Source organism: Dermacentor variabilis, chromosome 3 (genome assembly GCF_050947875.1).
Source record: "Dermacentor variabilis isolate Ectoservices chromosome 3, ASM5094787v1, whole genome shotgun sequence".
NCBI classification, from domain to species: Eukaryota; Metazoa; Arthropoda; class Arachnida; order Ixodida; family Ixodidae; genus Dermacentor; species Dermacentor variabilis.
Window position 1 is genome coordinate 39,514,412 of NC_134570.1, and position 16,433 is coordinate 39,530,844.

At 44.1% G+C, this 16,433-nt stretch overlaps 1 protein-coding gene across 1 annotated transcript; it reads right to left on the reverse strand.

Moving 5' to 3' along the window:
* Nucleotides 1-526: 526 nt before the first annotated feature.
* Rad1 (Radiation insensitive 1) lies at nt 527-8,662 on the reverse strand. The gene is made up of 7 exons (XM_075684819.1): nt 8,416-8,662; nt 8,142-8,297; nt 6,791-6,876; nt 5,929-6,163; nt 4,677-4,741; nt 2,814-2,958; nt 527-1,014 (listed from the first exon to the last, which is right to left on the reverse strand). The coding sequence occupies exons 1-7, from the start codon at nt 8,521-8,523 to the stop codon at nt 979-981; spliced, it is 831 nt and encodes a 276-aa protein (XP_075540934.1). The 5' UTR covers nt 8,524-8,662; the 3' UTR covers nt 527-978.
* Nucleotides 8,663-16,433: the final 7,771 nt, after the last annotated feature.

Here is a 16,433-nt window from a genome sequence, read left to right on the forward strand (position 1 = left end):
CAATGTAGTTTGTGTTTAAACATATAACAGCTGCATGCAATGCATCCATGTTTAGGAACTTCACACCTTCCAGGCATACTTTTGCCATTATCTTAACTAAGTTCTGTGATTATTCTGGTAAATGTTTTCTTGGTGTGGGTGCGTCACTGCTTTTATATCAGGGCTGCTATGAAAGAACTAAGCATTTCCTGAGCATTCTGACAAGAAAGCACCACACATGGTAATAAATAAAGGATGTGCCTGCTATAATGGTGACAGCGTGATTTAGAAGAGTATGCACTCTTAAAGCAGTTGCGTTTCCTTTCTTGAAAACACCGTATTTTCCTGTCAAGAATGCTGTCACGCTGATAACGCGCATGCGGTTCACGACTTGGAAGTACTGGGCTCGCAGAAAGAAAATGCGGGCAAGACAGATGACGATTATTGTTGTGGGACAAGATACGCCCCAAAGGGTGCAAATACTTTAAAGAGTGCAGACCCCAAGAAGTACAAAATGTCTTTAAATGTGTGGTTTACTTGCAGTGTATTCTATTTGAATATTCAAGTGACAGCTTTGTATATTAAATTAACTTCAATACTCCATTACAGTAAAGAAATACAGCTTACATTACTTGCATATACTACTGTACATGTATATATACTGGCAGCCAAAGGACATGCAGTACTCCTAACAGCTCATCCTTTATGGTATGCAATCTTTACATTTAAACCACAGTGGCAGACATTTGCTTTTGAATGAAAGAAAAAAGTAAATACAGGTACTATATGGACGAAAATGGTAAAGAAGCTAAATGAACAACGCTGGCAACAAAAATCCTAAAGCAGCTTTTGTTCAATGTTCGAAAGCTGGTGAACACAGCCGGCCAACACAAGAAAGTGCTTATAGTACTTTGAAAATCTAGTTTATTTACAAGCACACATACAAATTTGCAATCACCTGTACAAAAATATTAAGCAGCATTCCATACAACTGCTTCATCAGCATTCTTGTGGGTCCTCTCGGTTTGGAGTGCACTGTAAGGACAAGATATGAAACACAGGAGCTATGTACAGATGAATTCAAGTGCACATGAACTTGGAGGATGTGAACGACTATGTGACGGGTATAATGCGCGAGAATCGCATTGCATGTATTTTCATTCAATTGCACCTTGTGTGGAAAACAACGTCCATAATCTTAAAGGCCAACTGAAATGAAATTTCACTTTGACTAAACGACTAGTTATGAATGAGCAATATATACTATTGAAGCAACTCTGGCAAATCTGCAGGGCTAGGAAAGGTCTAATTTTCTTATTAGCAGCCTTTTAACAGCACCTGAGCACAAGACAATAGTTCCTGGTGGATGGCATATATGACATCATTTCCAGCATGTTGCCTCAGAGATTTTTCGGCGTGTCATGAGCAGCTGTGGGCAGTGCCCAATCTCGGAGATCATGTTGTGGAGCCGAGTGTGCTGGGTGATGCATCACTTCAGTCTAGCAGTAATGGTAGTGTTTGTTTAGGTGTCAAAAATGTCTACTTTTGCAAGTCTTTTGTGATGCATGTACTCGTATTTCAACTGTAAAGATCTGTACGAAGGTTGCTTTACAACTAAACAATTTCAAACTAGGCTTCTTACTTGATACCAAAATTTTGTTGCAGTTAGCCTTTAATGTTGTCTATAAGCATTTCATGCTTAGATCTAACTAAACTTCGCATACATTGTCAACAAGCATCTCTGTAGAATTCTCCCGAAAATTCCACATACAAATCATTGGAAAACAGTAAATAGCAAAAAAAAAAAATCTGCCATAATGTCAATTACAGAATTAAACCTTGAAGCTCATTGCTCCAAGTTTAGCACTGTCCAGCTAGGCTAAATGCCTTATCAGCACAAGAGGACAACTCTGCAAGTTTTTGTTATCATTTCACAGAAATGGCTGTTATATAAATTTATGAGCCTCTTATCATGTGTAACATAGTTGAATTTGTAAAACATGCAACAATAACTTTAAGAAATAACCACTAAGTTGAGGCCAAAACTGTACCAGCATCATCAGAAAGCTGCCTTTTACGATTTTAGTGGAGACATTAGAACAGGCATACATTAGGAATATGAGTGCCAGTAGCAACATCTTAGGACAATGTGCTCAATCACAGCAACATTTCTGTCTTGAACAGCTCCTTCTTGGTGAAAGAAAAGCAAAAATGAATAGATACAAACAATTCCCTAATGAAGGTTAAGCTGGTGATGAAACCCTTAGGCCAGCAGATAGATGAATACAGACAGCTTTACTAGATGTTGGGTTCCTGCGCTGCTTCTCCCATGTTCTACATCATGAGCAACAAACTTACAGTGGTCAGTAGAAGTTATGCTTCAGAGGAGTGTGCATGCCAATTTTTATGATTTGACCACTTTGTGGAAAAAACTACACTGCTGTCAGCTATTCCATTTGGCGCACATGAGCAAGATGGCCAGGAAAATGCAATTTACAAACTTTGTTGACATTTGTATACCTAAAGATATCGCTGGAGTTTATTTTTAAAGGAGTTTCTATTGCTACTTGTCAAACACGTGTGGTGCATCTGCTGAAGTGCAAACAATTATTGCGATGACTAGAGAAAAGAAATATGAGAGAGTCTGTTTTTCAAAACCAGAATCACATGCCAACATTTTACCATGCACAGGTAAGCATAACTAAGAAGAGCAAGTGAAAAAGAGATATGGATGTTCGTGATCTAACAAGCAGCTGGCAAATTCCAGCATACAGAATGGGCAATATATTGTTTTTCTTCCTTGAACAAGAGAGCAATTGTGGGTAAGTACTCACATAATACTCAACAAAGGTGGCAGTGCCTTCTTCTGTGCGTATGAGAAACTGGAAGCATATGAGCCCAAGCTGGTCTGTACGGATGGCCACTTTGCTGGACAGATTCAGGGCTTTGATGCATTGCTTCATGAGATTTATTTTGTACCTGAATATAGGGACAGACCGCGGCAAATTCTCAAATGGTCATTGCAGCAAAACAAAGACAGACAAAAATAACAGTGGTCATAAAGACATGTCATGTATAGATGCTAAATAAATACTACAGTATCAGCAGACCTCAGTGATTCCTCTGGTTCTGAATGCATTTAATGCAACAGCAGCGGGCTGTCACTGTGAACAGCTCCATCTACTCGAGAACAACTTCTTTGCTATGCCCACAACATCGTCTTTGGCCGCTACAGTAGTGCCCACTGCCTATATCCTACAAAATACATTTACATACACCACCACTCTTAGAATTTGCATGGCGCACAAAACCCCGCACATATTGCCAAGCAGTAAAGCTTATCATAAGAAGCCAACAAACATTGACGCCAAGGGCAGCATAGGGGAAATTACTTGTGCTTAATAAATGAAATAAGGAAACGATGAATAAATGGAAATGAAAGTGGATGAAAAAAGCAACTTGCCGCAGGTGGGGAACGATACTACAACCTTCGCATTTCGCGTAGAGCATCGCACACGAAATGTGAAGGTTGTGGGATTGTTCCCCACCTGCGGCAAGTTGTTTTTTCATCCACTTTCATTTCCATTAATTCATCATTTCTTTATTTCATTTATTAAGCACAAGTAATTTCCCCTGTGTTGTCCTTGGTGTCAGTGTTAGTTGGCGTCTTATGATACGAGCAGTAAAGCTGTGTGATAGTGAAGTGGTTGGCACACTTGGACCCCAACTGTACATCGCATACCTGTCAACCTAAGAACCTTCAAAGTTGCAACCCCCCCCTCCCCAACACAACAGCAAGAGGGTGGGTGTGAAGGGAGTAGTGCAAATTTTTGAAAGCTTGCTCTGAGCTTGAGGGATACTGCACATATGTACTTTATTAACAATGACTTAACATTAAATATTGCACACAAGCAGCAGAAAACTTGGAACAGTAGAGAGTGACAAGCAACACACTGTTTTGAAATCACAGTGAATTTCTCCGCGACGTTGCTGTTGCTGATACCGCTTGCTTCGGCAACTGGTCTAAATAGACTTGCTCAAAGCAAGTAACAATCTGGCGTCCTTTCACAATCAGATTTCCAAGTGTATGGTTGGAGGCTGACAGGCTAAACTTTTCTGCGAACAGAATTTACCCTTCGTAAAAATTTATGCGACATTAGTAATAGTTCTAGAACAAGCCCAAATTCGTAAACTTCATGGAAAATTCGAGAGAGTTGGTTGGTATGTTGTGCACACGGGCATAGAGTTTGAATCGCAGCGGTAGTGGTGGGAATTATTTTTGTTAGCCCTCTGGCGAGGATGAAGTCAAGGATGTGGAGGTGGCCTGACGACGACATGACAAAGTGGACAGCAGCTGTTAATGGTGTAGCAAAACTATTGATGTATGAATACAGCACTCCCAGTTTCGAGCTTTTAAAAGCCTGTAAAAATGGTGACTGCATCTAACAGTAAAAAAAGTGAATTTGCCGGACATGAAGGCATGGAAGTTGCCAAAACAGTATGTTATCAATCTGTCAGCAGTCACTAAGGCAGGTTTATTGCAATGATTTCCTGTGCTATCCCGACAAAGCTTCATTGACGTGGAACACACAGCGTGTTCATAGACCTGATTATGTATGTTCCTCATAACAGTCTGCACTAGTTGGTGCAAATGGCAGACAAAGGGGAGGAGTGGACAAAAGCTTTAAGGCACTCACGAGTTCCTTTGCTCCTTTTTGCACTGAAAAGACTCCATGAATTCTGATTCTTTGGAGTAAGACACCTGCATTATGTTCGAGAAACTCAATCAGGCATCAGTAAAGTTTGTATTCATAACATACATGCTAAGAACAACCGCAGATGAAGGTGCAACATGAGGATTGAGATATAAATTGACCAACCGTGGCCTCGTCTTTGAGTTAGTGTTTTGATAACGTGGCTTGTCTTTGCTGTGGTGAAGACAAGCCCCTCGGTTGGAACGTTACTTCGGGTTGAGGCTTCCCTTGTTTGACCGTTGCTGATGCTATAAGTTTTGATAAGGTGGCTTGTCTTTGCTATGGTGAAGACAAGCCCCTCGGTTGAAACGTTACTTCGGGTTGAGGCTTCCCTTGTTTGACCGTTGCTGATGCTAAAGCTGCTACTAATTTGGGAATAACTTACTCCACTTGACACAACTCCCAAGAACTTTTAGTTTAGGAATACGGTCCAACACCTTTCACTGAAGTGCTTGGGGCATTCAAAATAATTAATCATACAGGTCACTTTGTTGTCAGGTTGCACAGAGCTCAATAGAACTGGGACAGAAACATGCCTTCGTTATACAGGTCACTTCACTGTAGAGGCCTTCATTGCAGAGTCACTCAACTGTATTTGAGCTTCTTAAATTTTTGCTTCCTGTGTAGGTAAATGGCTAAATATGTGTAGAAAATATGTCTGTTCACAGAATAAGATGTAAAAAAAAAGAAGGAGAAAAAGATACAGGTGTGAGAGCAACTTTTGTGGAGTAACCAGCTTCTCACTGCAGTTTATTAGTGAAGAATTTCGATTGGTCCATCTAAATTTCGAGGTCTCATGCTGGTATATATGAACACATTCAGTTGTACATTGTGTGTAATGTAAATATCATTTGCACATGAACATATTCTGCTAAGAGTTCAATTTTTATTATCAGTTTTTCTGTCAGAGCTCACGACTGGGTGTCAACACACCCATAATAAAAAGACTTAGATGGGCTGGTTGTTGCTGGCTTGATGGAACATGGTTATAATGGCACATTTTGAGGATGCCATCATAACCATGTTTCATTACCCGTAATAAATCCAGCCAAAGTAATATATCCGTAAGGAATAACAAACTGCTTGAGTAAGAAAAGGAAGGGACAGTACACACAACAGTTATTCACATGCTATAAATGAATGCAAGACAAACATAATGGGCAGCATGAACAATACAATGTCCTCCAGAACTTGCCTCAACAGTGCCTGCAGCTCCAAATGTGCTCAGCCTGAAGTAAGGGTCATTTGGAGATATGAAAACTTCCATGTCTTCACTGGAAATGTCAAGCTCGGACCAGACTTCCTTGATACTTTCAGACTTCAGAATGACGACATTAATCACGTTGTCCCTTGACAGGTCAAAATTGACAACACCTTCCGACTCCAGCGTCCGTATCTTGCAGTCAGTTACAACTCCAGATTCCTCGAGGCTGCAGGCATGAATGGTCGTTAAATTTTGTTTTACCACTTCAAGCAATGCAAGCAGAATGATCAAAAAGCCAGGAAACACCATAATGGCCCAGTAAGACTAGGCCACAGTCCATTCCTTGATATTAACACTACTATAGTCAGCAACAAGCCAAGAATACGAGAATGCATGCGATGGGGAAGTACCATGCGCACGACATCATCTAGCTTGCAACCAGAGTGGCTCTCTCAAGAATGAAAGTGTCTGGGCTATTATTTGATTTTGAACTGTTTTCAGCAGCATACATTGGTGTGTAGCTTGCAGACACAGCTATTGCCACACGAATTATGCACCTTGATTGTTTGCTATGCCCAAACCTGGTGAAGGGCCCTTCAAACTCCTTCAGTAAATGGTGGGGGGGACAACAGAAAGGACAATCTGGTTTCGAAAGATGTTCAAAGCGTCACTTTCGCTGAAAAGAGAGACCAGTTGTCAGCGAGAAGATGACATAGAACTACTATGACAAGATTGATCTTGCCATCTATTATGTGCTGGGGCCATAAAGGTTTACATGGCATGCCACTATTCACTTGACCAAACAATTGTTTAAATTTGTGCGCTGACAGCTAGGACAACAGTGGAAACTCACAACATGACCAGAGGGTTGCCTTGACCTCCATAGCACAGTCGTGTTGAGACAGGTCCACCCATGGCACCAAACATTGTGAGGCATTCCTAAATATGCCACAAAAGAGAGTGCAAAATTCAACTGTGTCACTAATGAATGTGCAATGCAGCAGACGAAAATTGGTCACTGATGAAGACGACATACACTGAAGACTTACACATGATCTTTGTTTGTAATTAACAGATAGAAGACGATGCATCAGTATGTTCCTTCTTCATGGCACCAATGTAGTTGCTATTTTCCTATTGCCAACTATCTTCGATTAAATAAATTTACCTTTGGCAACCCAGGTAGCATTGCTGACAGTCCACATAGCATTAAAAAATCTCATTTATATAAAAAACAAGAAACAAAGATAGAAGGAGAGAGAGAAGGACAGAAGAGGAACAAAGAAGTTTTACTAATCCCAATAGTGCTAAATTGTTAAAATGAAAAAGCTTCCTTGCTAGAGTCAGGCAAGTGGCATCACTGTGATCAAGACTTGCAATAGTTTACTTTGATTAATTTCAGATGAGCACTTACCAAACATTACATAAGTGTAATAAATAACGTCCTAATTCTAGCTTTATTCTTATTCAAGTTTTGCCTACGACATATAAGCTTTTCATCATGATTCAGCCTGAAATGTCAGGCATTCAGGTTTAATGTACACCATGATGCCACAATTTCTATCTGTCAGTGTGGCTACGATTACAAACGCGCTAATCCCAATATGGCAAAACACCTTTATGTTGCCTACAGCAAAAACGTCGTCTTCTCAAATTAATCTCTTTTCCTAATTGAAATGGCTGGCTCCCCATTGTATGACTATTACAGGTGTGAATAAAAATCGAGCGACTCCTTTGCCACTGCCCTCAGTCCCATGCCAAACATCGGTCAATAAAGCACATCATGCCAACAGGACACCCTACTTTTCTCGAAAGCACAAGTCCTGGGTGCTGCCACCCTCCACAGTCAGCCAAGTTGTACCCACTCCAATATTGTTCGTGAAATAATGCACCCGATAGCACGGTATGCTATATATTATTGTACATGTGAACTGCGCGTGACATGTGAACTGTGCATTTGAAGTGGAGTATTAATCGAGGATGTTTAATGTGTCAATCATCTGGACTGCCTGTACTGTTTCTCGAACACAGGTGTCATACTTCGGTAAAGTGGAGCCAACAAGCAGCCACGAGGGCTTCTTTTTAATTCTTTTATTTACGAACCCTCTTTATTTCTTTATATTTTTGCACCCAATGAAAATTGCAACATTTTATGGAACTGTATTTGTCTCCCTAAACAAACGAAGGGAATATAAACGCCTTACCAGCCATATAGACAGACTGATGTCGAACGAGAGTGTCGGTTCCTTTAGAGCATAGCTGTCAAACAGTTCCCGTTGGACGAACGCGATGGCTTGAACGCATTTGCCCTCTTGAGCGATCACTCGGATACCCATGTCGTTGATCTCCACCGTGGCTACCTAGTAGAAGAAACAACAGCAGAACGACTGACAAACTTTTTAATAAGAAGCATAATGACAAGGGTACGACAAAAATAAAAGATACGCAAGTTCATTAAGTATACGAGGTGTTACGCACTTCTCTAATGCTGATTGCTCTCAGAAGTTGCGAGAGGTCCTTGGCGTTGTCGAGCTTGGCAATAAACGAGTACTCAACCTCGGCCAGACTGGTCTGATCTTGGCTCATGTTGTAATTACGCCGGCGACTCGCTCATAAAAACGACGAACTATGCGAATCACAGTCAAAGTTCAAGTGGAGGTTTCACGCATTGCCGAACATTGCAATCATTTGCCGCCACTCAGTCAAGTTAAAAATGGTTGGATTGGCCCGGCTATAATATTCTTTATCTAGCCAACAAGAGTTTAAAGCTAACTTAAACAAAAATTGTCATAGCTTGAGAGGATGAAACCGAATATAATAAAAAGAATAACCCCAACAGAAGTTTTATATATGCATATATTTTTAAAAATGCTTATTACTGAAACTAACAAAATGTTTGTACTAGATATCGCCAGATGGCGGCACCAACATTATTTGTTGGTAGGCGCGCAATATTTAAAAGCACATTTATGAACGCACACGATTACCCATTCAAATAAGCTTAATCTGCAGGCAGGCAGTAAGCCTAGACTCACACGCTTACCTGTTCTAATAAGCTTAATCTGCAGGCAGGCAGTAAGCCTAGACAACCCCTGTGTTTCAAGAACCATAATGGCAATAACTCTAGGGCCGTAAGCCACACGGGCAATACAGGAGCCGAAAGAAAAATTGAAGGTCGCTTAAGATTCGCCTTCAAGAGTGGAACGCGATAGCGTTATCGCACCCCGTTCGCACCGCCCACTCATTAGACAGTTTTAGTTTAGCATACGCAACTATAGCGTACGCTATACGCTCGGCATGCTCTTGAGTCACACAAAAACACGCGGTGAGCGCCGAGCCACGCAGCGCTCGGCGCGGCAACGAAACGTGCGCCTCAGCAAGCGGAACGAACCAAAGAACTCGGTGTTTAGGAGGGAGAAACGATCTTCGCGAGCCAAACGTCGTCATCGGCACGGACAGCCGAGCCGCGATGCGCCATCAAGGCGGACGCAATCATGGGGCTGAGGCCTCGATGGGATCGTCCTCTACCTCGCTTGGGAGCACCACGCAGATGCATGACTCCTCGCCAGGAGCATGGCACACATCGCAGGGGACGCTTCCCACCAGACACGCTACGGCGCAGCGATCACACCAGAGGCGTCCCGCATGGGACGCTGCACTTAAAGGGACACTAAAGGTTACTATTAAGTCAACGTGGACTGTTGAAATACCATCACAGAAACCTCGAAACGCTTGTTTCGTGCCAAGGATAGACTTATTTTAAGAGAAAATGCGTTCTGAAGCGTCCGCGTACCTCTAGCGCAGTTCAAATCGCCCGCCCTCCTATCGAGGAGTACTGACATCATGGTCTCATAGTGACGTTGCGCCATCGGTGAGTAGAACGGCGTCCGCAGACGGCGCTACGGCTTTTCTGCGCAAAACGCGAACGCGCGGCCAGAAACAGAGCCAAGACGGAGCCGACAGCAGAGCGAAAGCGGGAGTATGGTGGCTAGCGGAAGGAGAAACGAATTACGTCCCAGATTACGTCCCACGGCACACGGAGAGTCCGTTTTCGTTAAACTATAGGCTGCGGCGAGCTCGCAGCGTGGTCGGCGTGGTCTATGAGAAGCGACGAGCCTTTTCGCACTCGCAACAGGGCATAAAAATGTGCGAATCGACGCAAAACTCGGCCTGGAAACGTGCTTCGCCACAGCCAGGGCTCAATACGACCCAAGCTGGCACGACCCAGATGTCGTTTCCCGCACCGCCACCAGGCGCCGCTACTATACCTCAAACTCCAGCGCAAGACGCCCATAAGCTGGTACTTCATTCTATGACGCTAACTTCGACGCTCGTCGCAATGGACCCTGACACCGACAGATTGGCTCGCGATAGTGGGCTCAACTTCAGCGATTTGAGCACCGACGAGCGTGACCTGCTGCTGAGGGCTCGCACTGCCGGCGTCGTTGCGTACTACGACGGCCGCCTCGACACCGGCTCTCCGGAGCGGGAAAGCAACGAGGGCTTCCCACGACATCACATGGACGTGGCATTCTCGCTGCTTGTTCCAAATGAAAGTTTCGCGAGCCAGCAGAACCCTCACAGCACGACGCGATAACGAAACTACTGAAACTCCAAAGCGTGCGCGGCGCAGAGTCGAGCGCGCAGAGTCGAGCGAAAACGAAACCTTTCGAACACCCATATTACTGAAGGGTAACGTCAAAATGTTTTTTCTTAGAATCGAATAGACGTAGACAAGTAGCATTTTTTTTCGTCTTATAATCGAATGAAATGATATTTTTAATACGAGTAGTTGAGTATTAGTAACACAAATTATGAGGAGTCCTTTCGTCATCGGGCTAGTACCGGAATGTCGCTGGGGGGTCTCAAATCGTGTCGTGCATTTACTTCAATTTCTCGGTTACTAAAGCTCTGTTCGCGATTATATTGACGCCTTACACGTTCTAGAACATTGCTCTACCACTTTAACTTGAGTTTCTGGTAACCTTTAGTGTCCCTTTAAGAATCACGCTGTGAGCGGAAAGAGGAGCCGCGTCACCTAAACACGAGGGTTCGAGTAACACACGCTGGAAATTGGAAGGGGAGAGAGCGAGAAAACTTATTAAACGCAAGGGTATTGGGGCATCCTCGCACCGGTCCCCGCACGGCCCCAATGTGTACAAACGAGGCGAAGGAGAAAAGCGGGCGCGGCGCGCCATCTGTCGGGGCAGCGCCGTACATTGCGAGGAGGGGTTTTTCTGTGTTTGCCGCAAGATGGTTCTGTGTATGCGCCAAGCGCAGAAGAAATGTAGTGGAAACGTACTTCGCTACTCGTTTAACTGCGACTTCGGTAATTTACATGCTCATAATTACCGATATACACCGCAGTATAACTTTCTACGGCATGTTTCTAAGGCAACACCGCATTCACTAGAGGCGCTTTCGTCCTCCAACTGATGGCTGAGTGGTAGCGTCTCCGTCTCACACTCCGGAGACCCTGGTTCGATTCGCACCCAGCCCATCTTGCAAGTTGTTTTTATTTATGAATTGCTTTCCGCCATTTTTCGCTCACGGCCAACGCCGCTGACGACACCGGATTTTCTGCGACACGAGCTCCTTAACGCTGTCGCGTTAATACGGCAAGAAGCGGGCCGGAGCGCAGTTGGACACTGCGTCGGCGACGCATTGACGTGCATTATCAATAAGTCAGGCTATTAGGCTATGTGCTTAGTGATGCTCATAGCGGTTTCTTAAAGACATCTGCATGCTTGCTCAAAGTGCCGATTGCTTCCTGCAGCTCGCACTGTGCAAACGGTGAAGCAGGTCCACGTGTACCTGCATCCACCACGTGCTCGAAGGTGCGTATGCCGGGCGCCTGAATATCGCCTTAAAAAGCGAAATAATTATTTGTCCATGCCTTTCCATGCATAAAAATGCACTTTCTGCTCACGGCGTGAAACAAAGATGGCAGTTTTGTCCCTAGGGTGAAGCATTGAAAGATATTGCAAGGTTTCATGTTCTAACAATGTGCGGTGGCGTCATGTTGGCGCGATGCAGCACGCCAGCAGAAACGATGGCCTGGCAAAGTTGATTGTAAGTTAGCCTTACATATTGCTGCGCAGTGGCGCCATCTATGGGCAGTCGGCATGCTGGCTTGGGCGAGCGCTCCGTTTTGCATGGCAGATATACGTTCGACGGTAGTTTCTGGCGTTTGTTTTCGTGCTCGTGTGATATATTTAGCATGACGTGCGTCTTCTACGTGCTAAACGGTTCTGTGAGACGTACTGAAGTGGTTTGAGTCGGTATGGCCGGACTTTCTGCTGGCATCGAAGCGGACAGAGCTCGCAGCGCGATATGTGCACGCATAGCATAGCGCGTCACCGGAGCGCCAGCTCGATAGCGGCAGATCGCGGTGTGTGTTGCCCAATCCTAAACGAAGAACCACCTCCGTTCGGAATTGCGTGTTCTGTATGAGGTTGCCTGTTGTCGAAATGAGGCAGCAGCTGCGCGCAAACATCGCATTACCAGGAAGCGTAGTCGTCGACCAATTTTTTTACCAGCAGCACCTTAACATCAATTATGTGGCTTGGATGCTTGTTTTGGGCTTGTTCTTTAATGAAAGTTATGCCGTTCTGTACGTTGTATCCGTGGTTCAAAGGAACGCTCTGTGCACTTCACTTTACTGAGTGGTTAGGCTTCTGCGGTACAGGGGTACGAGCCATTGCTTCGAGCCCTGCACTTTTTTTTGCAAATGGACACGGACATAATAAATGGCACCCCACTTGGGGCTGACAGCTTGGCCGTAAAAAGCACCCTGAAAAACAAGACCCTTTGACACATGTAGCTCCGAGCAAATACATGACCACTTCACCCCCACATTCACATCCAAAAATATTTGTCACACAGTCCAGGCAGAGTTCCATTGATGAACAGCTTGGAAGTACACCACTTTGTATTCTTCAGCGCTGGCAGAGGAGCTGCCGTGCATACTGGTGCTTGAAATGTTTTCAGTGTAAACACACTTGATGCCCTGGACAGGTACGCCCAGATATTTGCACTGGTGCTCCATTTCGTTGAGGTGGACACATATATTCAACTACACTCGTAGATGAAATGTTTTGAATGCAGATGCAGTGGTTTTACCAGCACGACTTCCCCACATACCACCACTGGCACATGTATGCGCTCACTGTTCACTTGGTTGCACTGAACTTTTAAGTTTTCCCTCTTGGTGTGCTTGTCAGATAAGTGGGCAGGCCCACACATTCTTTCACATTTTGCCGCTTGTAATGAAACATGTAACACCACACTTAAGCTACAATGTGAAAGATAAGAAAAATTCTTCTACCTATGAAAGTGGAATGTACATAAAAGAGGCCGTGACAGGTGTGACCAGCTCACAGAAGACAAAAGGGGCCCAGAATGTCTATGTTCACCAATGTCGTCACGTCCGCTATAACCAATGATGCTACATCCGATGATTTGCATGGCGTCTGTCTTTCGGGACCGGTCGCACTGCGAAGCGATCTGTATTTTGTGCAAACTGACAGCGTGAGTAATTCATATTTCCACTCTATATATATGCGCGTAATAAATGGTTGACGCCATCAGCTGCTTGGTGTGTTACCGTTAGGTATCTTGCGTGCTTATTATGCCCGGCGGCCGTGTCAACTTGCAGCCGGGCTGTGGAGTGGGCAATGGAATCCCATATAGAGCTCCTCATGCGAGTGGTATTGCCTCTGTCAGGATTGTGACTGCGTGCACAGAACCATTCAGTAGTCTGGTTCGTGGAAGGATGCGCGAAAGAACGAGGGCCTAAGAAAACACTGGCATGGTGAGCTGTTCATTGAGATCGTGTTATACCGCGCTTTTTTGCTATGACCATTTCGCTCGAACGAGACGGTTTTAGAACAGCTTTGCAACTGCTTTTCCACAGCTTCCCTACAGCTCATTTAATAATCATTTGCACTGTTTTTCACAGTACAAATGGCATCACTGCCCATAAGAGCATTTCTTGAAGTTTCCCAACAGCCAGTACCGTCGTGCCTACTGCATACGCGCTTTACTGACGCTGTTAAAACGATTAAGACTCGTCATCAGCCTGCTGCTGCGTGATACACGGTCACTATGAAAAGAAAATTTTGAAAACAAAGATAAATTAATGCAGTAGGTGTGGTCGAACGTTTGCAAGCGTGATAAGCAGACCTGCCTCGTAAGGTGCGTTGAATAAATCGGCTACCTAAAGCCAGCTTCCCCGCGTCTTCTGTGGCAAAGCTGGATCCCCATGGCAAAGCATACCCAACAGTGTTGCAATGAAGCATGCCAAAAGTGAAAAGGTACCACTATCACGGGACCTATTTAGCATGTGTTCCTTAATGATGTACACATGCACCGGCCTTCTCGTCACATTACGTGGGCCGAGACACCTGAAGTGTACTGGCAGGCCTTTAGAGTTATTTCGGAAGTGTCTGTAGCGTTTTAAACTGTTGTTTAGTCCACCTCGTAAGCCAATATTTACATGGCTCATTTTCTGAACTGTTGATTTCTTCAGTAATAGTTACGTAATTTCGCAGTTTCCTGTCCAACTGCTTTGGTCATATTGAAGTCAAAAGGTTTTTTTTCGCCAAGGGCAGTTTTTAAAAGTGAAAGGACGCTTTTGCACCAGTAGTGCTGTCACCAATTTACAACAGAGTCAGTCAATGTCATTCTTTATGTCACTGGGAGACCACGGAATGCGTGGTACAAAGTCGCATGCGTGCAACTGCATAACTAGCCCCGAGGTCAGCGTGCCTCTTGGGAAGCTGCTTTGCATCAAAGGCCAGGTACCCTTGCAATGGTTCACCGAACCGCATAACATACTTGGACTGTGGCGATACTAACCTTAGGAAACCGAATTTCACATCGCTCTGTAGAATCTTGCCTCTCTACCAGCCACTACCAAGCGATTTTCGGTACATTGCTTCGTAGAGGTCTTAGTAGATCATTGTCCTTCGTTGTGAGTGGCAGAGACTCACATCCATGAAAACTACCAGGAAAAGCAGTCGCCCTCATGAAAGCAAGCTCCCTTGTCGAGCCTTTTGCGCCAGCTTCTTCGACCGCTGTTATCACCGCAACATATGTGTGACAAGAGCTAACCTAGCCTACGTGCCAGTTTAGCTCTTGTCACTATGAATATGCTTTACTGCAGTACAGAAGATGCCTCACCGCTGGACACGTACGCCGTACTTAGCCGAAACCCTAAGTGACAGGTTCACCCTTGTCGTTATTAATATGCTTCATTGCAAAACACATTGTGTACTGGCGTGAAACACACTAAGGCACATCTGTCAAATTAAAATGCAAAGACCCTTTCACTTTTGGAATATTATTGCACTCAGTATAATGAAATCAGATTCACTGCTAAAGACATCCACGTTAAAATAGAGACATGAACATTGATGGCAGTATGTGTGATATTTTATCCTTTTGTTTTGTGATGTACCTGTCATACCACCATTATTAAATATTCTTGTACTTTGTAATGTGCTGACGTACATGGCATCACATAAGAAGGAGTCGCTGTGTAATTAGTGATATTTTCATATTCAAGTGACCTTGTCATATTTGGGCTTTACCCAATAGAGGTTGCGGTGAAGTTAGCTAAATTTTTACAGGGTTAGTTTTCTAAGAAATCAGATGTCAGTAAATGGACTTGTGGTACCCTGGCTTTTAGTGTTTAGTGTTTAACGGTGGAAAGGAGGAAGAATACATTAGCATTTCTTGCCTGAAACCAAGAACTAGCTCAACTAGCTATGTAAAATATTTTAAATAGCATTCATGAACAAATGCAAGCTGTGCACATCTAGAACCAAAACACACTTTTCTTGCTCAAGTCCACGCAGGCTCTCAGCTGCTTTCTTGAAGCCTCAGGTACATTCTCAGTGGTGCAGTAGAGTTTGCCCACCTTTTGCTCAACTGTGCCCAAGACGTAACTGAGTGATTTGCAGTTGCAATTGGACAGCAGCCTTAGATTGGGAGACCGGTGCTATGCCACATTTTATAAGTCTACGCTACAGAAAGCATTACCAGTCGGCGCAGAGACCTGTTTAAATGTGTCTCACATTTAATATTTAGGTTTTCAACCACGAATTCAGAAAAATCTATAGCACATTTAGATCCTAGATTTTAAATGCTGTATACGTTGTCTTTTTGTTCACTGCAGTGGCGCGCGGCTTCTGTCCAAACGGGTCAGCACTCCTGCTTGGCTTACCAAACAACATTCTTATTTACATACCTTCTTTTTGTTTATCTCACCTACAATCGAAGAGCAAATGTAATAGCACACGAATGTGCTGAGCATGAACCTAACTTACATGGCCATATTAAGCATCACAACGCATGTAGCTGGTGTTTGTAGCGGCGATGTGTGTCGCCGACGAATGAAGAGTGGTCGAGCAAACAACACAGCATCGTCATCATCATCATCATCAGCCTCATCAGCCGGGTTACGCCCAATGCAGGGCAAAGGCCTCTCCCAT